At 41.0% G+C, this 26,241-nt stretch overlaps 1 protein-coding gene across 4 annotated transcripts in view; it reads right to left on the reverse strand.

The window, feature by feature from the left end:
- fgfr1a (fibroblast growth factor receptor 1a) overlaps positions 1–12,969 on the reverse strand; it is a 34,127-nt gene extending 21,158 nt beyond the window's left edge. For all 4 annotated transcript variants that reach the window (XM_039803251.1, XM_039803249.1, XM_039803250.1 and 1 more), the window contains exons 1-2: positions 12,259–12,969; positions 4,540–4,723 (exon numbers count right to left, since the gene is read on the reverse strand). In XM_039803251.1, the coding sequence (XP_039659185.1) occupies positions 4,540–4,696 (157 nt within the window). In that variant the 5' untranslated portion in view covers positions 4,697–4,723; positions 12,259–12,969. The remainder of the gene's footprint in view (positions 1–4,539; positions 4,724–12,258) is intronic.
- Positions 12,970–26,241: the final 13,272 nt, after the last annotated feature.

Consider the following 26,241-nt stretch of genomic DNA (forward strand, 5'->3'; position numbering starts at 1 on the left):
GCTACAGACTATCTTTTCACAGCATACGTGAGTGTGTGAAAAGCGGTCGCACAACAGTTACAATGTTGTGTTGTGCACGAACATAGTGTTGAAACTTCACGGAGACAATCAAATAAAATAGACTTCTTTTGAAATAAGATTTTCCAGTTATGAAAGTGTTGGTTAGTTTTTATGTATTAACAAAAATTTAACAGGTGGTTGTCAATATGGTTGCAAGGGCAACCATATTGTTTTTGTATGTATGTATAAATTTACTATATATATATATATATATATATATATATATATATATATATATATATATATATATATATATATATATATATATATATATATATATATATATATATATATATATATATATATATATATATAAAAAACAAATAGCAACACACTTGTATCACTCTCAGTAAATTTATTTTTCAACTCTTCACACTGAGGTAAGTGCCAAGTTTCCAGCATTTCCTTTGAATCTGAGGACATTTCATCTCAGCTAATCCTCCTGCCGCTATGATTGGATTAAAATGGATTAAGGACCATATTTTCAGAAAGAAACCCATCTGGAATGTGTTCCCATCAACCATTCGGAAAAAAACTGATTGACATCATTTAAAATCAGCCTAATGACCTAAATCATGAAAGGGATTTTGTGAAGAAGAAATCACTAAGGAGGTTTTAAACTAGGTGGAGAGGGGGCTCACTACTCTGTAAATTCAAGACCAGCTAAAAAGGAAGAGTTGGCGCCAGTCTATGGAACCTTCTCTGACTACAAGATAGGAAGCAATATGCCGCGTGAATGACTTCTGGGATTTCCTGCCCTCACTGGAGTGATGGTTGAATGCAGGGAAGTCGAGCTGGTTGAGGCTCTGCGGTGGTACGCAGAGAAGAAAAAAATGACTATGGCAAGTTTCCTCTGCTGATTTGACCACACCAGAGTGAAGGGGTGGGTGACTGTAGAGGGGATTGATAAGAGACAAAAGGCAGGACTGGCAGGAAGCAAAAGAATAGGACAATGCCCATTAGCAAGCCTAAAAAAAAAAAAAAAAAATTCACTGAGCGAGTGTCCCTCCTGAAAGCACTCCAGTGGAGGACCTTTTCATTCCTAAATGAGCGGCTGACAATCAGCATGGATTAACACTTGGGAGCTACAAGGATTACTGTGCAGGGCAAAGTTGTTCCAGTGTCCTTCAAATGAGTTCAGCTACATTAAGCCTTACATTATGGCTTAAAAAAGTACAAACCATCAAACCAGGAATTCTTAAAAGAATGAAACTTTATTGGTTAGGATTATTTTATTGATCTAGTTCTATTACTACTGCTATCAGTACAGTCTGCTCTGCTGCTTGTTTGTCTAAGGAACCACACAGGCAGAGACTTTTGCAAAGACATGTTGCAACAGAGACTAAAGCAATCCATTACACTAAAAAAAAAAAACAACAACACATGCATTGCGGTCCTTTCTAGCCAGATTTTTCCCCATAGGTAATTATCAGGAAAACCTGTTGCTTAGCCATTTAGAGCATTGGAAAGCCTTTTTTCAAAAGACTGGAGTAAGGATTCTTCTGGACATTTCAATTGCTTCACAAATTCTGCTTATTCCTTACAATTTTAACTTTGACATCATGTTTACTGCTCAACCTCTATCCATAAATAGCTTTGGGGAAACATGTCATATGTACTTGCTTTACCCATTCTTAGAATGATACAAATGTTTCTAATTATACAAAATGATAAAGCATTAAAGTGCTCATTTTCAGGTTCATAATTGTATTTAGAAGTTGTAACAGAACAGGTTTACATTTTTTTTTTTTTTTTTTTTTTTAAAACACCAGATTTTTTTTTACTGCACATTGCTGCAGCTCCTCTTTTCACCCTGTGTGTTGAGCTCTCTGTTTTAGCTACAGAGTGAGACATCTCAATTTGTTCCTATCTTTGTTGGGAGTCGCACATGCTCAGTAGCTAGGTAAGTACTGCTAGCTGTCAGCTGCAGAGTATGAGGGCGTGCCACGCTAGCAGCTAGGCGAGCATTATAACGTGTGTTACAAAGTGACCACGTTTGTCTCTGAAGTAAAGGCTGGACTACAACAGAGCTGTTTATAACACATATAACACAATAAAGGAAAGGGAAAAAGCCCAAAAGCATAATATGAGCACTTTAAAGCTGATCTGTGTCACTATAGTGCACCATGATGATATAATTCCACTGACTGATAATGAACAATACCCAGTTGGTTATTGTTGAGTTGAAATTAATGCTCACAGGGAAAAAGTAAGATTTATCTAGTGTTAGCCTTAAATTCAGTTCACTTGTCCTCTCAGAGAGTCAGCAGAGCCATGCTCCTCTGGGCCCCATCACTGTCTGAGAAGAGTCTTTCTCGGGACTGTGGCAGCTCTGGACTTTACGAGCCCTCCACTCAAGGCTCAGGCGCTCATCTACTTTGACTGACAGCAGAGCATCGAGTAAACAAATCATCTGGGAACGCCATATAAATAACTTTTTGAATGTCACTGTCACAAAAAAAGATTTACAGACATTGAAATGAGGAAGACAAAAACAAGTTTCTCTGAATGATCTCACTGAGAAAAACTTGAAAAGGGTCGGTAATCGTTTGAATGGCTGTCTTTTTGGCCTCTGAAGAAATGTAATCCATTTCATTTGTTCAGGGACTATTATTTTCTTATGTGAACAACTTAAAAACAAAATGCCCCCCACCACCACCCCCAAGACAAACAAAAGAGGCACGCATAAAACATGACCGTTGTTTCCCCAACCAAGACAAAAGGAATGCAACCAAATGCTTCTACGGTGATTGTTTGTCGACAGCTGAAGCCATCCGTCACCCAGCAGGGAAGCGGGGAGAAAGTGAAGCATTCCCAGGCAAAAGTCAGTGGGGGAGCAGGAGGAAAAGCACAGAGGGCCATAGATAGTACCTGGCCATTTGGTGATTAAGAACAGGGTGGAGTGTAAATGAATCAGACTTCCCCCCCCACCCTGCTGGATTTATGGCTCACCTTAGAAGACAAACATTCTCCTCAGAAACCCTATCCTTCAGGATAAGGGAGGGCTCAAAGTAGCATCTTCTTTCCTTTTTTTTTCCTTCAAAAAAAACAGGCTAATTTATGGTTTCCCTGGCAGTTAACTCCTCTCCCAGTGACAACAAATACCTTTTCATTACAAAAGGAGAAGAGGAGCAGGGACTGCTAGGTAGTGGGGCTGCCCGTAGGCTACAGATGGGAGTCATTTACTCCTCCCTGTCCCACTGTTGGCTTAAACACAGCCGCACCAAGTTTATTTTAGGGCTAACAGCCCAAGAGAGACCCTCTTGCTTAATTACTCTAATTATAATGCTGAGCTTTATCATATTCTTTTGCTGCTCCCCACTTCCGACTGCAAAGTGTAAACATCCAAACCCATCTACCCACAAGTCCAGGCAGCTATTACACTGCTGGACTGTATCCAAGAGACACATTTTTAAGGATTCGATTTCAGTGCCTCTTTCCACTTTTCAGAACTTGTGTAACAGCCAGACTGGGCTAAATTCTTTGTAGGAGAATCTTAAAGTTGTACTGGCCAGTGGAACAACAAAATGAAATCAACAGACCAAAAGTTCAGTCGGTGAGATTTGTTGAGAACCCTAATAAGCTCAGAGTATGAATTGGTTTAGTTGACCAAAGGTGTAACCAATAGTCCCAAAACACAGTTGTGCTACATCTGACGCAGTAAAGGGCACTCAAACATCAGACTCGGGCAAATGGGGGTGGTGGAGGAAACACTGACGCCACAAAGGACAGACTTCACCAAAGCCTGGAGTGTGTTAGGGTTACATTCCTGTACGAACAACAAAGCTTTGATTATCAATGGACTGTTTCTTGAAAGAAGTCAGACTTAATAAGTTCAAAAGAGTTAGGCTATGTGCTATTTAATATTACTGCAACTAGAAAAAAGCAGGGTACAAATGAAGTCTGAGTAGCTTAAAGCTACATTGTGTAAGAATTTCTCCCATCTAGCGGTGAAATTGTGTATGACAACCAACTGAATATTACTTTCTAGCCCCTCCCATTCCGTTTGCGTTTTAACTGCTACGGTGGCCGAACCCGAAGTCAGCTCTTAGCTCTCTCGGTTGTTTACACGCAGCTGTTCTAGCCACTCCAATATTAACTTATATTAACTTGTTGCTTTGCCTGTCGCGTTGTCGTTTTAATTCTCTTTTTCGCTTCCCTGGTGAGTAATCTCCCCCTGGCATTCGTCACGGTGCCAATAGGTGTAAGAGGGCGAAAGGCGGAGGCATGTCCCTCTTCGGCTAATGCATTTTAAAGATGGAGGCGCTACATGGCTGCCGTCATTCGAGCGACTCGCTCGTATGTATTCTGAATGATTCTAAAATGGCAGATTCTACGCTTACGAGAATACTTTGATTAGTTGGTGGAAGTAATTACACATGAATGAGCACATATTTGTGAAAGAACAAAAGTTTTTTTTGCTAAGAATCAACTCAAAAAATTACACAATGTAGGTTTAAAGTTATCAAGCCATCTTACCTTCATCAGTGCTGCTGGCAGGGCGGCACTGGATCCTTAAAACTTGGGCAAATAAAACCAGACTCAGAAGTATACTTGGCCTCATCAGCATCCTGCTGAGGGAGCTACAACTGTTGGCTTTTCTGCGACTGGAACTCCATTCAGACCAGTAGGGCATCAGCAGCGGGTCATTCACAGTGCTAATCTAAAAAAACGACAAAAACAAGATTCATGCATGAGCAAGTGAGCAAGCCTTGTGATCTCAAAGTTTTGTTATGACGAGTAAGAAAAAAAGAGTCAAAAATCAGTTTAGGGTACATGTTTGTAAGACAGAAAGACATATTTGCTTGGACTAGATAGAGGAAAATAAACATAGCAAGAATTAAACATTTTGAAAATGCTGTTCTGTGGCTTTTCAAAACTGAAACAAAATCAATTTTATAAATACATTTTGTTGACAAGGAAATTCCTCACTCGTCAAAAAAAGGAGAGAATATTCTGTGTGACCACAAGGTTGGCGGTAGAAGGAGCTTTTGGGCCTGCTTGTACAAGAACACTGATAAGAAGCTGCAGAGCATGAGGCTTGCTGATCGCTCAAGCAAACAAACACTGGCTACATCCCGCTCAGCTCTTAGGAATTCTATAATAGGTTTTTAAGACTTCAAAGTAACGATCGGAAGTATGAACTCAAAAAAACTGTCATAACACACAGACAATGTTTGAGTTTTTGTTTTCGCTGCTAGGCCACTTTTGGGGTTGGAAGATGTACAGTAGTGGACATGCACATCTGCTTGCATCATCACCTCTACAGCATCTGGCCACAGAGATTAACACATGCCCCAAACCCCCATAACCCCCCCCCTTGAGGAATTTGTTTAAGACCAAAAAAAAAAAACACTACAGCCTGTTACGTGACACCCTTGTAGAGAGAGACTGCAGGGCCATCATTTCCACGCTGAGAGATCTATCACCTAACAGTTGGTTTTGGTCCCCAAACCCAAATTGCCCCCCCCCCCCTGCAACCACTTGCTCCCATGAGTTGTCAGGAAGGGTAAAACAAATGCTGATTATACCCACTGACATATGGTTATACCTAGGGCTAACGATTAATCGCATTTGCAAGAGTATCTCGATATGTTAAAACATGATTTCCTAATCGCAGAGGCTGCGGTTTGGTCACGTGACGCGGGAGAACAAATCCGTCTGCACTCCGCAGAGAAAGCATCAACTTAGCACGCTAACGCCACGCCGTATCTTGAGCAGCCTTCTGTCATTCAAACAACTCTGAGTTGTAGTTTAAAACTTTTACAGACATTTTAATAAAATGAAGGGTTTTATCCGGGCTCGAGTCTGTATGCAGTTGATGGATACAGGCACGCAGAACTGAAGGCTCGGTTAGCAACGATTAGCGGTTAGCTAGCTAGTTCCGTTATAAAGATATGGAGCGCAGGAGACTGCCGCGGAGAAGGGTAGCAACCAGACTGATAAATTACGTTCGGGGAGCTTTCATAGCAGTGTGGCCGCGTTGTTTCCAAGCCCCCAGGAGGAGCGCTAAGTCTAAATGCCAACATGGGCTTAGCGTATAACGGTGGTACTGCACCACATGGCCCAGAAAGACTTTTCACATAGACATTACATGGCGAAAGAAACGTCTATATTTCAGCGGATCATTAGTTTCGGGGTATATCAACCTACCAGCCCGAACACTGAAAGGGTCCTTGTTTAAAACGTTACGTTTTTAACATTCACTAGAAGTGAATACAGAATTAAATTTGAAATGATGAACGCGCATAATGGACGCGAGCAGACCCACGGGATCGCGCGGCCCGGCCACATGACTGTTCTCCGGCGCCTGTTAGCTAGCTGTAATAATGGATATAGCTAATGGTTGTAATTCACCATGTGTTCTATTAATACGTCCATGGTATTATCTTATGAAGTTATGATACATCCGAGGGATTTATGTATGTTGTAAAGCCTGTTACGTGGATGTAACGTCATTAGCGTTTCCCAAACTGGCGGGGCTATCGGCTAGCTAGCTAGTTGCTAACATCAGGGGTAGCTAGCATGGCTGTATTAAGATCATGCCTAGCTACAAAACGTTACTACAGACATAGTGATTACATGGCCTTGGTTCTCTCTTATGATCCATCCGAGGGCTGGATGCTGTAAAGCTTGTAACGTGGATGAGAGATGAAGCCATGGATGAGCTCTGTTCACGAAACTGCAGGCTAACTGCTAGTGCTAGCTAGTAGCTAGCAGCACGACATAATGATTAAATCTCCTTGGTTGTCTAGCTAAGTACATCTATCGTTTATTTAGCTAAGCATGTAAACGATCGGGAACAAAGAAAACACAATGTTTAACGTTAGTGAATATTTTAGACAATGAAAACGGCGAGTTCATGAGTTCGCCACTTGTAAGAGCCACGAGAGATAAGCTCATGAACGAGCGTGTTGCTACCGGTTGCTACGACAACACAAACAAATTGTTGCCAGTGCACGTGTCCACCGTGACGTCATGGGCCAAGAATGCGGAAAAGCCGAGCTCCATGTTGTCTTAATGCGCTTTTGAGCACTCTCATTGGAACGTACGGGGCTTCCCGCCGAACACTGTATCCAGTTCTCTTAATACATCCATGGTTGTTTCAATCATTTTATTAGCACCAGCAGCATGCTACTGCTAACGTAACGATAGCCTCTCTGAGAAAGTGCAACATTGACATGGTCATGCACGTGGCACGCAGCTTCACGAGGGGGAGGGGCTGGAGGCAGCTCCTCTGTGTGCGCTGCAAAAAAATAAATAAAATACATCATTGTATATACTATATTTTTTACTTATTTAACTGTCTAGTAAAAGTTCAAAGACAGTCTTTTAAAAGTGCAAACCACATGTTTATTACAATAAATTATAATTAAATAATTGAAGTGTGGTAAAGCCACATTTGTTTTTATATTTCTGCAATCTGCCCTTTAGTCTGTGTGATTTGTTTCTGACTTTCATATGAATGTTTACACCAGGCTTGGTCAGTGCACAATATACTACTGTGATTGAAGTAGTTAAAGAAAAGATGTCAGTCATATAAATCCATGCATCACCTAATTTCATCATCACATACAGGCCTGGCCTCCAGGAAAGAACAGTTTGTTTAATCCATCTAATTGTGTGTTGTTATACTATACAATGAGTTATTGCTTGTCTTTGTTGAATAATACAGAAGACAAAGAGCTTAAATAAAGAATCGCATATTAAAATCGGCATATATTGGTGAAAAAACCCCACAATTAGATTATTTTCCAAAATGGTTCAGCCCTAGTTTTACCCTAGCCAAACCAAGCCAAAGAACACAGGCCTCATCAATGAAGACCCTACAAATCAATGGAGTCATAAATGAATCCAGAATGTCATAGTCCACTCTGTAAAAAACACAACAGCAGCAGCACCACCACATCTGGGTCAAAGAAACCCCAACTCGGTTTACGTTTCCACACAAAGTCATGTTCAGAAGCAGCTGTGGTTTCCTTTACGAGAGGTAATCGCTTGTGTGAGTGTTCGTCACCAAAAACAGTCATTGTGTTCTCCTCGAAACCAATTCAATTTCACTTTCCAAGAATGGTCTAGTGTTCCAGCAGCTGAGCTGGGTCAGGGGAGTCGGGGGGATAAAGAAGCTTGGTCATCGCAGCTCTGTAAGCAGTGAGTCAGTGTTTGGGGAAGGCTCCAACAAAGTGCGAGGAAGTAGCTTCTTCAGAGTATGACACAACACTTTGTCATCATACTCCCACAGGAGCAAGAGTTAAACATACAGTGTGTCTTACCATCCACACAGAGGGGACACTCCTCTTTGACTGGCGAGTAGTTCAGGACAGAGACTGACCGACACATTGACAGGTTGATCTCGTTGGCCGATATTGGCTTATTCTAAATGTTATCAGAAAAAGAAATCGCAGTGCACAAGAAGTATAGGCTACATTTTCTATGTATTTGAACCCAATTTTGTCAGATTTATTTATTTTCAGTGTAGTTTTTAACTTATAGTTACTATTAGAGCTAGACTGAGAAATCGGCCAGGCCAAGATTAGCTTATTGCAGGTATAGAGAATTGGTGACTGACATGCCAACTAGTATTGAGTTTGTTTTTTTCCAGCTGTAAAATGTCCCGTTCAGAATGTAGGCTATATTGGTCACAATTCTTTTAAAAAACAAATCTAAGGAATCTGTGTTAGATTGTTGTTTGTGGTGTTTCTCAAATATCAATATAAGTACTGGACCCCAAAAAAAAAAAAAAAAAAAAAAAAAAACTAATTTCAGGATGTAGTTGCTATACAAATTAATTTAATTTAGTTTACTAATAAAAAAAGGACTATTACGTTTTACCTACTGTCATATCTTGTTTCTCAGTAGTAAAATAGACTGCCTCATATCCTGCAGAACTAAAACACATTTGAGAGATCCCTGCCAAATAATATTTGAGGACCCAAATTATTAAGTCACATTCTGATTTACATAGGCTAAATGACACATAGGTAATAAATTAAGAAAAATTACACACCAACACATCTCACACCTGTGAGCTCTCCAATACTTCCGTCCTTTACTGGGGCTACTAAAGGCCCTGACCGTCGGCAGAAAAGCCAGTCGGACTGATCAGTCGGCTCCCCGAGGTCCAAAAAGTGCCTCGGAACACACCGAAGCAACGCCGACTTGAGCGTACGTTCTGCGCGTGCATGAGACGTAATATGTCTCCATAAGAGCAGGCGGCGCTAATCTGTGTTGTCGTCCAAAAAATGAGAACCGGCAGCTGATTGGACGAACGCGCCACGTGGGTCTGGCTTCTCCAGCCGACCATAATGGCAGCTCATTCGGAATACGATCTCGTATTTTACGAAAGTAGTCCACTGAAACGTGTTTCTGAAAACATTTTAAGCGAGAAATAGGCCGTGCAGTTGCTGAATCTGTCTTCATATCAGATCGACAAAGGTCAGTTTAAAAGATTTTCGTCAGATTTTGAGAGGTGTTCGTCAGGCTCATCCCGCTCGCCATTTCCGGGTTAGCACTCCACCAATCAGATTGGTCATTGAGTCCGACTGCCCGCCCTCCGATTCAACATGTCAAATCGGCCCAAATGAAGGCCGAAGGCACAGAACACACCGAACAGACTCGAGTCACTGACCTCGCCAGACTGTCCGATGGCCGATAATCGGGTTGGTGTGTCAGGGCCTTAAAACACATCTACTGGTTCTGATGGACTAAATGGTCTACGTTCACTTCACCAGACTTGTGTAGTGACCAACCGACTATCAGGCAAGTCTAAACCCTTGAGCAGCAGTAGATTCAAACTGAAATACCAACACCTATCCAATGACTTGGTCTTACACTGCTCTTTTTGGTGCAAAACCCTCTTGTTTCCCACTTTCTAAACCTTTTTATTTGGGGGATCTGTCACTATTACTAATACTTTGTTGGTATAACTGTTGGTGAAGCCTGAAAATACATTTTAAGTTTTGTTGCTCACATTTTTCAGGAAGCAATTTTGCTTTTAAACGTGTGAAACAAAATGGATTAAAAAAGTCGCAGAAGCAGAATGAGTCGTAGCTAATGAACAGTGAGTGGCTGCTCAGAAAATTTAAAAAAAGACTTGCATTTGAAAAGGATTAAAGACATTTCGCTGCATAACGAATGCTGTACAAAAATCACGTTTGGTAAAATCCCACTTGTTTTTGTAAGCTCATGAAAGATGACAACACTTCGTTGAAAACCTGTCAAATAAAAAAGGGGTTAAACTACCCCGATTAGAACATGAGACACATTTAGCTTCTTTCATTATACAAAGACAAAGGTTACAGGCATAACCCATAACATGGCCTGCACCATAATTACTGTTCACTGCCATCCATGCATAAAATTCCTCAGCACCCAAATTCTAGAGCCCCCTTCCCAGTTAACGGTGCACTCCCAGCCAGCAACAGGCCAGTCTGCACACGGCTGCAGTTGAGCGGACATAAGACCATCAGACCATCTCCCTGAGGCTACTGTTTTCACAAAAACAGACACTTCTGGCTTTTTCTTTGCAGCCTCACAATCTGAATCAGTGGTTTGCCGCCAGTGTGCCATGGAGGGAGATCAGGTGTCATGAGATTACACTCAAATGTAAAGACAATCAACGTCAAGCCACCTGACACTATGCCATTTGGTTGACACTTCAATTCAAAGTGCTTCTCGGTACATTCAGTGCTTTTCAGTATGCATGAATGTATAAGTTTTCCCAAGGGAGGTTAAATCGGGAAACACAACTCTACCCTTGGAGATGTTACTAAAATGCACGGAATATGTTGTAATCGGAATTAAAAATCTGCCTAAAAATTCCTAAAAAACACGCACACACAATCAAATTAAATCCTAAACCTCCTGAAAACAACTAAAATATCAATCTGAAGGATGACTGACTAAAATCTACTTACTAGTAAAATGTACACCACACAAAGCTGGCAAGGAAGCATTTAATTCCACACTACATTTCTTGATGGATTTAGTTAAATACAATCACAAAGCTCGAGTCACAATAACTTTGTGCCAGGGGAGCAGCGTAGTAAATTAAAGGACAGGACTATTCCTCACTTCCCATTATATGGTTCAGGAGAAAACGTTTTCCCTCCTGGTGAACTCCCTGTGGATGTGCTGCTTTTCTAAACCATCCATCTTCTCCCTCTCCCTTTATACCATGACATTTAGAGCTTTACATAACATCAGACTGGCCCCTCCAGACCCAGCCTTCATGACAGATGTAGTAATGATGGCTGCCCTCTGAGAATTTAAAGATTTTACTTTACTGCATTTCTGAATAAGTAGTTGGTACCACGAATTGAGTGAGATGATGTGAATTGAACTTTCTTGGTTAGGTTTGGTACATAGCTATATATGTGTTAAATCTATGGTTTGGTAGTTTAGTTTGAGCCTGTGACAAAAATAGGACATGGGCTAAATACATGGCTGAGGATGGATAAGGTGACAATTGGGATCTTTTTTTTTGCATAGATACAACCCAATTGATAGCAGCACTACTGCAAACATATAGCAACATATATAGCCTATATCACAAGACAGCAAAGAGTTCAGAAACGTGCTACGGATCCTTTGAAGACAAACTCCATTGTTTATAAGAAATAACGCCATCATGTGCAGTCTTAAACATTTGCTTTCTAGGTTTCACCGTTGATGTGGGGAGTATTTGTTCAAGTTAATTATCTAGCTAATCTGATTAAAAGGCGCAGCCAGCTGTGACTTTAGCTAGAATACCTAAGGAGTTGTTAGCAGGACTGCAGGCAACATTTGGGCCTTGTGCTTTAACGTGACTCTAAGTTCCCTTTCTTTTTTCAAGCATGGAGGAGACTGAGGTGTTACTACGCATGGAAACGGACTAAAAAGGTCTCCTGAGAAAGCAAAGTACGTAACGTTACGTAAACAGACAGTTTTCCCCATTTTACTCATCTCCAGAGCACAAACAACATATCATGTAAAATAAAACAGGTGGTTGCGTGTCAGAAATAAAATAATTGTCAATTTAAGGGCCACAATTCTTGAATTATCTCCTTTTTTTTAAACGACAATTAAGAGGTTCATCAATAAAATTAAATTATTTCAGTGGGGAACAACAGCTACAACGTTAAACCCTTTAGCACGTAAACACGAAGTGAAGCTAACGTTAAATCAGAGAGTCAGTGAAGGAGTAAGACATCAGCTCACCTTACTGGCGGGGGGCTGTGAAACAGCCAGCGTTGGTCAGATAAGGAAGACTCCGGAGCTGAGATTGGATGCAGAAAAAAAAAAAAAACTTGCCGAAAAACAGTAACGTTATATCCAGAGAAATGTGTGGTCCGTTAACGAAGCTCTACTAACTCCAAGCTATCAACGAGCGGTTAACAAGTTCGCGCATATTTTTTTTTTTGCAAAACTTGTGCGACAGAAAGAAAAGAACGTGCGTCCCCCACTCCGAGAAACCCAAATAATCAACGGAGCGAGAAAGAAAAGAAAAAAAACTTCCTATAGCGTTGAATTGGTTTTATTTGAACGTTTTCCTGATTTGCCTTGCGACACGCTTATTTTTATCTTAACGGTACCTGGCTAACGTTAACCCAAACAGATCCGAAGAAACTACGTGAGTGCAGCCTTATGCGCTAGCTCTTGGTCGTCCCTTTATCCCAAACGTTTCGCTCGCGATGAAATGAAGTCGCCTCACCTCCGAAAACAGTATCCTAAAGTTGTTCAACTCACTGTAACAAAATATCCGCAAACAAAATGCCAATTCGGTGTTATATTTCTACAAAAGAGTGGTGCATAAATTAATCCTAAAAAGTATTTTTGACGATTCCTGGCGGAGAAATGCTGTTAAACAACGAAGAGTCCGGGCTGCTCCAAACCAAACCTCCCCCCTTAAATCTGAGAGAATATGCGCATCCTCCAGACCGTTGTCAACGCCGAGGCACTAACACACACAACTTCCTGTCTCTAGCTATAAAATAAATGCCATTTCGCTCTGCTTTGTGAGACAGACGTCATCTTTAGCTCCCATTCTATTGTAGCCAAATGGTGCTAGCTTTAGGTGAAAACCTTTTTAAACACTATCTTTTGCAGAAATAAAGGGGAAATGGCTGGGGACTATTAACGTGGTGAGGATGCATTTATTGACGCTTTAATTAGTGATTGTTGAGTTAAAACAGAAAAGCACCATTACATCAAAATGGAGAGCTATTAGACCACCTCTTCATTACTTTTTACTTTTACTTGAGTTTACCTTGTACGTATTGTATATATTTCCAACCATAGTTATTTAACGAAAAAAAAAGTTTTCTCATAGGATGGCAATTCATCTATATTGTGCAACATCAGCCACGTTAATTATTTTTTACACAACATATTCACTCCATAGTTAATGCATTGTTTGTTTCGATTTTAAGTTTGTTGTTTTGCTCACACACAAATGAGGATTCCCCCTCCCGTTCTCCCCCCCCCCCACCTGTGACGAAAAGTGCGGCTTTTATTTTGAATGTCAAACAGCCGGAATTCCGACATTATTCAGGCTGTTACTTTCCAACTTGACGCAGGTCTACCCATGCAGGCTGGTAGGCTCCCCGGCCCTGCCATCCACAGCACCTTTCCAGCAGAGCTCCAACTCTTTGCATTGTGGGATTGGAGACTACACGATACACAGGGTAATACTGTAACTATAAATAATGCTCCTGTGTACATTTCAACTACCACAATGGAAATAAACTACATAAACTAACTACAAACTACGGACTCAGTATTGATTAAATCACTATAAGAAAAATATAGGCAATACATAAGAAATATCAAACAAGATCCCTATGTCATTGAACACTATAATGCACACCACGTTTACTTAATTTTTTATTTATTAATCCCACAACAGGAAAAGTCACAGTTTTAGCAGCAAGGGATGGGGGGGGGGGTGTACAAGACACTATAAAGATAAACAAATGTATAAGTTAAGAAAATAAATAGTAAAATGTATTTACAGTATTGAGAAAATAAATAGTAAATAGGTCAAGGTAAAGGTTACTTTAGGATCACTAAAAAAGTCCCATGTAGACATAGAAGGACATTAATATAAATGTGTGTTGCGTTTTACAAAGACGTTGAGCTCTTATTAAAAACTTTAACAATGAGACTTTCCAAACTAAAAGCTTTTCCACTTTAAGAAAAGTTGCAATAACATCCAGGGAGCCCACGCTGATGGTAGACGTGAGAAGACAAAGGTGTATCAGTGTAAAGAGATGTTTACTCACTGAATGAATGAGTGGAGTGGGCAATAATATAAGTGTGCATCTGAGGAGGGAAATTGGTTTCCTTTCAGGAATTCAGACAACCAACGTGAATACTAATTCACTGACAGAAAGTAACCACTTTCATCAACTTCCCGTTCAAGGCGACTATAAAATAGCTTTATTGTACTGGCGTGAAGATCATATGCTTTGGCAGCATTTCAAAGAGCATCAGAATTTCAAATGTATCCGCCAAGTCAGCACAAACACAAGTTTGCACTGCCTGATCAAACACATAGTTCATATGTGAAGACCTCATATGGTCTTTGATTTCATGTCACAATTGACAAATGATTGACGACTGAAGCTGCAGAGACACATGGGAGCAGATTTGTGTTTCAACATGTGTTAGCCTTTCATCTTCCATGCAATGTTAACCCTGTATGATGTTAAAGCCATTCACAAAATGAGGTGACTTTATATTCAATTTATTTTATTGGAGATCTAAATTCAGTATTTTGAAGGTCAGTACTAAGGAATCACATATTTAAACGACGACAACTTTTCTGGACAGGACGGGACAGTTTCTTTCTGCAGGCCACCACTCTAATGAAGAGGTAAAGAGATATTTTGCTGGTTTGAATCCAGCTCTGTGTCATCTTTTTGTGTGCAGATGAACGGTGTGTTCGGAGCGCTCTGAGCTTCTATAGCTAAGCAGAGGTCTGCAGCGATCCACAGGATGATGTGAAAGACGGATCTCGGCTGCTCTGAGCTCTGTGCACTGGTGCCATGGAGGGAAGCCAAACAATCTTCATTTTAACACACTGCCCACACAAAGATGACACAGAGCTGGATTAAGAACGGCAAAGTATCCCTTTAATATTAGTCCATAGTGTCAATAACCCTGTAACACCAAACATCCACTGTACTTCACTGTACCTGTAAATGATATATTTTAGATATATAGTTTTTATAGTTATGTCTATTTCTGTGCAAGGTCATTAAGAGTAGTCTGGATCAGCGGAAGTACATTTTCAGGATAATTGTCTGACATGTCAATCACCTTCCGCTCTGTGTGTGTTGCCGTTCTCAAACTGTGACTACATTTACAAGCTGTCAATTTTCGGGTTATGGTCGGGTTAAGGTCACTATTCGGGTTTCTGAAACATTCGGAATAACCTGTTTACATGCGTGAGCAGAGAGAGTTACTCCTACATGGAATTTGTAATCAAATGGCAATATCCCGACGTAAACGGCGACGCACGGTTAGCGTCTGGACGTAGCCTACGGACAAACTTAAGACGCAATAACTTCTCGGTCCCCTTCTTATAAATCTCACTATCTCGGTACTTTCTGCTGTCAACAAAAGACATTATATTCATGGTTTTCACCACACTAATGAAGAAATTGGTTTCCTCCTCGCTCCAAAAGTGTGGTGCTGTGCTGCGTCTCGCCATGTTTACCTCTACTTCCTGTTTACTTCCGGTATACTGCGCGCAGGTTTTCTGCATTGACATATATATAACTATATTATTATAGTATATAATTATTATTATAACTATGTTTTCTGGCGCATACAAGAAGTTCCTCTACTCAAAAGACTAAGATTCCTTGTGAATAGAACATGCGCAGAACACAAATCAATGTTCCTTTTGATGGGGATATGCCGATACGCGTTTACATGACCAAAATTTCAGGTTAGAAAAGGGGTAACCCAGGTAGCATATTCGGGTTTTTAAAAACCGGAATATGAGCATATTCAGGTTTTTGCCGGTGTTTACATGGCAGTGCGCGACCGGGTTATTGCTAATATTCCGGTTTTGAACGGGTTATTGGCTGCATGTAAACGTAGTCTGTGTTCGCTTCAGGAAACGACAACAACCTTCGAGCTAGCAAGCTACACACTGAAAAGCTAGTTTTAAAAAAATTGGGATTGTGCAACAAGACAGGCCTGCTTGATTCTATCGGGGAATGATTGTAAAGATTTACAAAGAATATGTTTACAGCATTTACTCTCTAACTGGGACGTTTTGGGACCGATTGGTGGAGATTGCATTGGACGAAATACACACAGTAAGAGCAAATTATATATGTATCCAGGAAATTGATATAGCTCATGTATCTGTATTGTGTGAACAATTAACTTCATTTAATATTGTATGTGGTGTTTTCTTTTGCGGGGTGCAAATGTCACTGTGTCCGGAGCTTAGCGGCGCCCAAGACGACTGTGATTGATTTAAATAAATGCAAACAAACCAGTGTTTTTTTTTCCTATCCTAGAATGTACAGTATGTGTGGTGTATAGCCAGACCTTACTTCACACATGCTGTGGGGATAGGTCTGGCAATGTGAGACTACATTAAGAGTAACAAAAAACAGAGTCAAATTCCTTGTTTGTATACACACTTACTTGGCCAATAAAGCTGTTACATTGGTTGTAACACAAGCCCCAAACTGAGCTCCTATCAGCAAACACAAGAGGATCTTGGCATGACGTTACAGGATGTATGACTTCTTCAGATTTGATTAAGCGTTGATATTGTAATTGATCCACCTACGAAATAACATTTTAGATTATAAAGTGAAAGTGCAAGAACAGATCAAAACAGAACAATACACTGTATAAATAAAAACGTTACAAAAGGAAATACATCAAAATACAAACCTTTCAGTGCTGTACGCAGTAGAGTTTAGGGGCTAGATAGGTGAAGATACTTGAAATACTAAATGCTGTGATATTGTGAATTTATCTAACATTTTATTTATATATTTTTTTGTTAACCGCAGCTTTGCAATGCGCAAGCACTCAGTAAAAGGAGTGTAATTAAATGCACATCACATGCAGATGCAAAATTTGAATGTTACATACGGTACTCTTACTGAAAACGTCACTTGTGTTATCAGTTTAAAACCTCTGTTCAGTTCAGTTCATTTCTTAAAGGAACACACCAACTTATTGGGACTTTAGCTTATTCACCGTATCCCCCAGAGTTAGATAAGTCCACACATACCCTTCTCATCTCCGTGTGTGTCGTAACTGTCTGACGCACCCACTGCTAGCCTAGCTTAGCACAGATCCTGGAGGTAACCGGCTCCATCTAGCCTACTGCTCCCAATAAGTGACAAAATAACGCCTATTTAAAGTGGAATAAATATATATGTAAAACGGTTGTATCAAGCCTTTTGTGGCTCCAGAGGGAGCTGTGTGAAGTCTGATAACTTGCCTAAAGGGCATCACTTGATGCAATTTATCAGACTTTAGCTTTAGTTTAAGTTTGAAAATGAAAAAAATATATATATCTGGTTGCGTAGAGTAGAAAGACATGACGTTACCAGACGTCTCTTTTCATTGAAGCTTGAGGCTAGCAGCTAGAGGCTACAGTAGCCACTATCAGCTTAACAAACCGCGGTGGTCGAGATGCATTTTGGGTAACATAAGCGCCCGGTTTTTACAAGAAAACCAAATGCGTGGAATAAAAAAAGCTTACATCTCTGGTTCTGTTGTATTGATTTTTATACCTTTTTGTTGACTGGCCATTGTGAGTCTGGGAATGTTATAGGAGCGCAATGCTAAACAGCTGGAGTACTCTTTTCAAGGAATAGCCTAGCTGAACATTTTGGGAAATATCGCTTATTTGTTTCTGCCAAGTTAGATGAGAAGATTGATACTACTCTCATATCTGTACACTAACTATGAAGCTACTCCCAGCAGCCGGTCAGCTTAGCTTAGGTTAGGTTAGTATGAAGAGTGAAAACAGGGGTTGTGTGGTTTTACGGGAGGTTATCTGACTATTCTTTGGCTGGGTGCATTGTCTTCCTGGAGTCTTGTCGTCACGAGGTTGTCAGAAAACTAGCTAAGACAGACAGAGAGTGACTGGAATAATGAATAAGACAAGAAGTAGTCCAGCACATAACACAATGACATGTTGTTTCTACATTTTGGTTTTTAAAATCTTAATTAGTGCGCTTTTAAAGGTACACTGTGTAGTGTTTAAGTATTTTATTAGCTAAAATCAATGTCTTCATTCATAAATATGTCCTCATTGGTGTAAAATTACCTCTGCCAATGATCTGACTTATCCTCGTAAGTGAAGAATTTCTTATCTGTGTTTACATTGGACGGGCAAGGACAAGGAGGCTTCCATGTCGTTCCGCCATTTTGAAAAACTATAATCACTGAGAGGGACATAAAGCACTAGCCTAACTGTCTAGCTAATCCACAACGCGTTTTCGTTCAGAGCCAGCGTCACGTTACTGAAACCAGCTGAAACTGAGAAGGAAATCAGTGAGAGGCGCTTGTCACTGCCCCAGTAAATTTTGAAAGCCTGCAACTGCACTTTAGTTCATAATGGAGATCCATACTTATGCCGAACCACAGGAGAAGGAATCCTCGTAGGCAAAAAAGCGAAAATTGGAAGACATGTTGTCATAGCTTCTTGGTACATAACGGCTAATGTAGTTGCAACACGCATTTGAAAAAGTGAGGCGCTAGAGAGCACTATTTGTTTGAATGCAAAATTCAATTCAATTCACCGCTAGATGGGAGAAATTCCTACACAGTGTACCTTTAAGGTGCTGCTAGGCAGATGTTTTTTAACCTTTGGACAGAGCTAAGCCAGCAGTTTCTCTGTTTCCAGTCTGTCTGCTAAGCTAACTCTCTGCAGGCTGTAGCTTCGTATTTCATGTAGGCTACAGACAAACCCTTGACAAGAAAGCAAACATGCATATTTCCCAAAATGTCTAAACTATTAAAACTATTCCTTCAAGTTACAGTGACTGACTAATGCCGAAAGGACATATTGCCTTTATGTAACAAGTTTTGATTGTATTTCGGTCAGACACTCTTGCATTTCAAATTTCTAAACTTGGCTTTTTTGTCAAATGCACTTTAAGCTCAAATTAACCATTAACTCAAAGAGAGCTGCTGACTATGTAGCAGATGGAGTGGGAATCTGACAACCACATACATACCAGAGGAAAAACCAAGCATGTTTATTAGGGTAACTAATAGTGAGAGTTAAACATGCAATGTGCTGCCATCAGCCACATCTTACGATTTCAGAGCTTCAAAACGCAACTGAGAAGACCTTTGATGCAACAAGCAGTTTGAAACCACATATTTTCGAGACATTTCGTTTTGTATCACTGATAAAGAGTTCCCTTGGGATGTGCAACACGCTGTTAATGATTTAAATAGTCTACAGAGGACAGAGAAGAAAGCCTTGGAAGAAGTCATAACATATGGGGATGGTTTATTCATTCTGTTGCTTATTGTTTTCCTCCGATGATAGGAGGTGACTGATCTGAAACTCTTCACCCCAGTCTTAGCAGGGGCAGCTGTGGGTGGTAAAGATTCTGCAAAACAGAGGGGAGAAAATAAAAAATAAAAAAAACAATTGCAGACCAATAAAATATAGTCTTTGGTTGTTTATTGCAGCACTGGGGAGACATACTGTCTATGTGTCTATACTGGCTCACTGGCACACATAAGAGAATGAAAGCTAACTTGTATAATGAGGGACTCTTTGAAGAAAAAAAACCTTCAATTATTAATCATTAACCTGTCCCTGTGATGTGTACATGCCATGGTATCTCAAGACATATATAGGCGAGCTTACCGATAAAATGAAGGCATAAAGTTTATGATTTCTATTAATAATTTCACAGTGCAGTTACGTTTCATATGTACGGAAATGTTAAAAAAAAATGTTGTCTACAAAAGATGGAATCATGTAAATTAGTCATTTACATGATCTGAGATAGGACCGGCACTACGTACGCTTTAAAGTCAGTTGAACCTTCGCTCCGATGCATCTGACAAAAGCTCAGCCTCAACACAGTCTGTTTTAAGATGAGGTGGGGCATTTCTGATCACTCCTCACTTCCTTTCAGTGTAAGGAAATGTGCCGGACACTGTTAAAGCCAGGAATACTGTATGCAAAAGCAAACTGAAGGAGGCGAAGCCACACATCAGCATGGGAACAAACAGAGAGTCATGCAATCCTCACAGTGAACAATATCTGCCCCAGGGATGCTTTGCATGATGATTTCCCTAGCAGCTTCTTCATCACCCCAAAGTGGTGTTTTATTGTCCTCCCTTTTCGTGTTTGCATTCCATTGTTACTGGGCAAGTACAAATATCCTCCTTTATGCAGAAAGGCCACAGACAGGCCTTCCACTACGTTGTTTGAGCCCAGCCCTCATCCATCCGTCAGCAGTGCCCCTGTTCTACACAGGTCCCCCCAAACTCTGCTCACCACCCCCAGCCTGCTATTTGACATTACTCTGTTGTGGCTTTCCGGGCCTTTATGCTGGCTGTTGTCTGAGGCAGATTGAAGACCCTTTGTGTTTGTCAGCCCCTGTCCCGAGTGGCCGGGAGGAACCTGCTGGGCTGCGAGTGGAGAGACAGGAATGCGCATATGAATGGGCTAGTGTGTGCCGGGCACCTGCTGACAGAGGGACGGCGTGCCTCTATGAGTCTTAGTTCATCAGCGTAACCATCTTGTTCAATTACACGTGCAGCGCGGTGTTGCGTTCCCTGGTCATTCACACTGAATGGGAGTATTGTCACTGCAGTTGTGAATATTTTGCTGTTTGGTATTGTAGGGGAGTTCTTAACAAATGTGGTGTCAGCTGCATTGTTTTAGGTGTGAATAAGCATCCCCAAATGCAGCTATTTACATCTGCCCTTCTATTGTACTCCAACTATATTTCCCATCATGTCTAGATGCAATGAGGAATTTATCTGATCTGATTTATACAAAATAAGGGCTTGCAGGATCTTGTCTTTACATGAAGCCTGCCTTTTATGCTCCATTTCTGACAATGAATGAATAAAAGCGGACCCTATTTATCAAAGAAGACCTTTGTCTGACCATTCATCATTATTTGAAAACCTTTTTTTAAAACAATACCACTCTGTAAAAATACTATATTACAAGTTCTGCATTTAAAATGTATTATTTATTTTTTAAAGCTTTAGCGCTTAACTTTTTGATATTATTGAACGCCCGTTACATCCAAGCCATTGCCAAATGATTTGCTACAAAGCTAATTAAGACTATCAGCTCCACAAAACTCTCTCTGTATTTCTCAGTATGGCTACATTCAGAAGATTGTGTCATCTGGTGACTTTCCCGCGCAGAAGCTCGAGTGAAGATAATGACCTCTTCTAAAGAGTCCATCATGTTTTCTTAATCCTACGTGTCCTCCTTGGCTACTAGCAAATGTGTGGAGGAGGGGTGGGGGCGTTTGCGCGATCACAGAAGGCTTGTATCATGTGGACGCGCCGACAGTGTTGTTGTCATTACTTAGAATTCCTCATTAAAAACAAAGTGAGGTTGAATGACATTAAATCATATTGGATAGCCAGATATTTCTTTAAACCAATCACAACCGTCCTGGGCGGCCCTAGGCCCCAGTAGTGGAGCTAGCGAGAGGGGCGGGACATCCGGCACGTCTCCTTTACACGCTTTATTCCAGCAATGTACATCCGTTGAGCCAGACTACACATAAAGCAGATATGTATTCAACATTAGAACTCATGTTTCTGCCAAACTATGTCAATATTGCAATATTTACTCTCCTGTTTTTTTTGTTGTTGCTGTTTTTGGTCTTCACTCCTGAAGAAAATATCCATGATGACCATGATCTAAAAAGTGTATCGTAAAAATGTAGCTTAAGACTGGATACAAAGTCAATTTATGACAGCTTCTGGCAGACAACCACAATGCTGACGCACGCACAAAAGGGATATATGACGCTATTTACAGGTGACGTCGACCAAATAACACATACCCTGTCCTTCATTAAAATTACAGATTTCTTTTGAACATTGTTTTAAAGTGCTCATATTATGGGGCGACCTCTAGCTCACCGATTGCGAGCGTTCGCCCCATGTTGGCTGGGTCCTGCAGCTGCCCTTTGCTGCGTGTCATCCCCCGTCTCTCCCCCTTTCATGTCTGTCCACTTTCAAAATAAAGGAAAAAGCCCCAAAAAATAATCTTTAAAAAAACAAAAGTGCTCATATTATGCTTTTTGGCTTTTCCCCTTTCCTTTATTGTGTTATATATCTTTTTTTGTGCACGTTATAGGTTTACAAAGTGAAAACGCCCAAAGTCCATCCTAAAGGGACTTACCATCTCCAACAGAAAACACTGTTCACCAACTGCTCCAAACAGCTCTGTTGTAGTCCAGCCTTTACTTCAGAGACAAACGTGGTCACTTTGGAACACACGTTATAATGCTCGCCTAGCTGCTAGCATGGCATGCCCTCATACTCTGCTTCTGACTGGCTAGTAGTCCTTACCTAGCTACTGCGCATGTGCGACTCCCAACAAAGATGGAATAGAAGTGTGATGTCTCACTCTGTAGCTAAAACAGAGAGCTCAACACACAGGGTGAAAAGAGGAGTCTTAATCTGCATTGCTATTTTTACTCCTGAATATGCAGGCCACAAGAAGTAATTAGGTTTTGTTTTTGTTGTTGTTGGGGTCACTTTTACTCACGACATGCTAACGGCAGCAAAAGATTCCATTCATTACGCTAAGCTAAGGTAGCGGCGGCGGCGGCGGACTAAGACAATGTATGCACGGAGACAAAAATGTGTTTGCCCACCTATATAAATATAGAGGAGACGGTGAATAACCCTTTTTCAACAAACAGTGCGGATTCCTTTAAGGTAGTACTTTTAAGATAAGTTTGGATAACTGTTCTCGTTCTGATTTATGTTATCACAGAGTCTTCAAACGCTCCATCATGTAAAACCAACTTCACTGACAATTGTATCAGTGAGTATGGGACGGAGAAATATATTGTCTAAAACTTCTGTACATATCAACAGCAGTCTGTAGATAAAATTGATGAATTCTTATTCTTCGCTATAAACTAAAGGGGGGAAATGAGACCAAAAAAGATATGTGAGTTAAACTTCATAGGATGGTCGACAAGTAAACCTGTGCATATAAACAATGAGCTAGAAAAGCTCAATTTACTCTGAACTAGGGACATACACAGTAGATTAGTGTGGGCAGTTGATAGTTTATGTGCAGATTTGGCAGATGATATACATCATAACCTGATTTCAGTCAGTCTGGTGTGATGGGACCTAGATATATGATCCCAAAAGCTTCACTGATTGTCCTCTGACTCATATGGTACAGCTTATGGCTTGTTTGTCTGGCCCTGCTTTTGAGAAGATTACATCTCCATAATCAATAAATAAAAAATAAAAAAATCCACCACAGAGTCTGAGAAAAAAAAGAAACATCTGGGAAAATAAACTTTCTCCCTCAAATATACCCACAATATGCAGAAATCACAGCATGTTCACAATTTCCTGGGGAAACTTTTTTCAAGATTATGGTCGCTGGAAGAAACGTTATGACATTGTCCAGATGTGTTGGTTGAATTTTTAGTCCAAGTGTGGCTGCAGGAACCTTAATTCCACTGGCATGGCTTTTATATATTTCAGATCAAAATATGAAGCTAACGACTATGTTGATTATATCTACAAAAAACATGTTTCACATGGTCCCGATTTGTGTTTGGCTGGATCACCTGATAAGCCGGACATTTCCCACAGTCACAGTGCCGACTGCCTGGAAGCTGAGCGGCTGGCCCCTGGTCTCATGGCTCGCATCACCCGCTGACCTGGAAAATGGGAGCATAAGATCTGCAACATCACTTCAACCAGCAGACAACATGCTGCTTTGAAGTGGGAGTGGGCCTAAATTGGATTACGCAGCATCTCTAAGGAGCAGCTCCCGTAGATTTGATTACACACGCCCCCTCACCCAACACCTACACTCCTACTTCCGCGATTTCCCCGACGCAGATAAGACGAAATGGGGCGGTCCTTCATGCCAGAGTCTGGCCCTCCAATTCTTTATGTGTGCCCATCTGCCAGCCATTTACCTGATTACGTTGGGATAAGTCAGACAGCTCTGGCTCTGCCAGGGCAGCTGGGAGGCAACAGAATGGTATTAGTTTTGTACAGGTGGACACAGGAAAGATAAGGACCAGATGACCCTTTTATCTGTGGTAACAAACATCCAGATATCACCAAAATGGAGATAATTGGCATCTGGCACAATGGAATACAATCGTGATTAGTTTTTGTCACAAAAACTATTTTTAAAGCTTAAACGTCATTTTCAAACTGGAGAAATATACACAGAGGACAAGCTGTTCTCATCATCTACTCTCAAAGCTAAAGCGCCGTCTAAAATAAAGTCCCAGGCACTGATTTCAAGTCCTCCACGCAAGCATGGCACACAGACCACCTTCTATTTGTGAGGAAAATAACATCCAGTCCTGGTTTAACTTGGGCTCATTATGGTGGAAGTGGGTTCCAGGGCCAGTTTCATTGCTTTCCAAATAAATCTCACTAAAAAGAGCTGTAATCCAAATTCCTCATCTTGTGGAGTCCTCCCATTACGAGAAAGCTCTCTAAAGCGATGCTTAAAAACCACACCTTATCCCTCTAGATAGCACTCGTTGTTACATGTGTACTGACAAAACAGAGTAAAGTAGCACAGTTAATTGAAAGAAACCATTTCTTTTTCTTTGTAAGTGTGGAAAATGTCTTTTTCTTCCCTGACCAATCTGCTTATTTTCACCCACCACAGGCCAGCCTCTGATTGTTTCCACATAAAGGGGAAAAGCAGCTCTGCAAATTCAGACCAGCTCATGAAAAATTATCAAGAAAAAAATGAGGCCCTTTAATATTCCTCCGCTTTTACTGAGTGACACAGACGCTTTTCATTACCTCGCTCACTGCTAGCAGATCTAAGACGTCAACTTTGATTATGTTACACAGAACCTGGCAAGGGATCAATCAGAAGGTACTGGTGTGTGTGATAGTCTGGGTGCCAGTCAACATTACTGGTCTGATTCAAATAGCATAATGTGCTTTGTTCTTCCTGCCACTGAGAAAACAAACCGGGATATCTTCGAACCGTTCTCCTTCAGTGAGCAGCGAGCGAGCCCCTGCTATTACTGACGTGTGGCACTCAAAATGGGTGCTCCTCGTTACAGCTCCTCAGCCGTGTGGAAGGAGGAACTTGTCACTGAGCGTAAACAGCTCTCTTGGCTTGGTCCTGCAAGCAAAAATACCCCCCCTCCCCTCGCCTCCCCCCACCATCTACCCTCCAACACCCCATCTCCTTGTACTGTGTGGCGTCAGCTGCAATGAGCTCCAGATGTGGCCTGGCACCTCTCCAGTCACGGCACTGGATGTGGTTTGAAAGGTAGTTTGGAAACACCGCCCACAAGCGGACCCAATGAAAGTTGGTCAGACTGCAGCGAGGGGGGTTTCTGTCGCAGGGGTCGTATTCGTGCGGAGTGCAGGAGCGCAGAAGAAGTGCAGGACACGGTGCACGTCTGTGGAGGGCTGAGGGGGAAAGGTATCTGCCTCATGTATGTGCACGTGTTACTTATTGAACATGCTTTGAATAAGTAAGTACAGTATGTGAGACAAAGTATTTCCATCTGTTTCAGTAGATATGTAAATATCAACATCCTTTATTCACCCCCAGGCTTCCATCCTTTGTACCCTTTTGCATATAAATACTGGTTAAAAAAAAACAAAAAAAAAAAACTCGGTAACGAGTCCTGCCTTTGATAACTAAACAAAGGACGAGTTATCGTGGTTAGAGTGGCAAAACAAACGCTAATAACTGCTAATCTAAAAGCTCAAATAATACTTTAAAAAAAAGTTTAAAAGTTCAAAAAATAAAACCATTCCAGCACGGCAGTTTCCTTTTCGAAATCCATATAAACAAAGCATGATGGTTATTATGGATACAATATATATCTTCCAATACAGGTCACAATGATACACAAAGAGGTATCAATATGGTGGTGGACTAGTAGCTGGAGAGGTGTCAGTTCACCTCCTGGGCACTGCCAAGGTGCGCTTGAGCAAGGCATCTGACATCTCTCC

Source organism: Perca fluviatilis, chromosome 6 (assembly GCF_010015445.1).
Source record: "Perca fluviatilis chromosome 6, GENO_Pfluv_1.0, whole genome shotgun sequence".
NCBI classification, from domain to species: domain Eukaryota; kingdom Metazoa; phylum Chordata; class Actinopteri; order Perciformes; family Percidae; genus Perca; species Perca fluviatilis.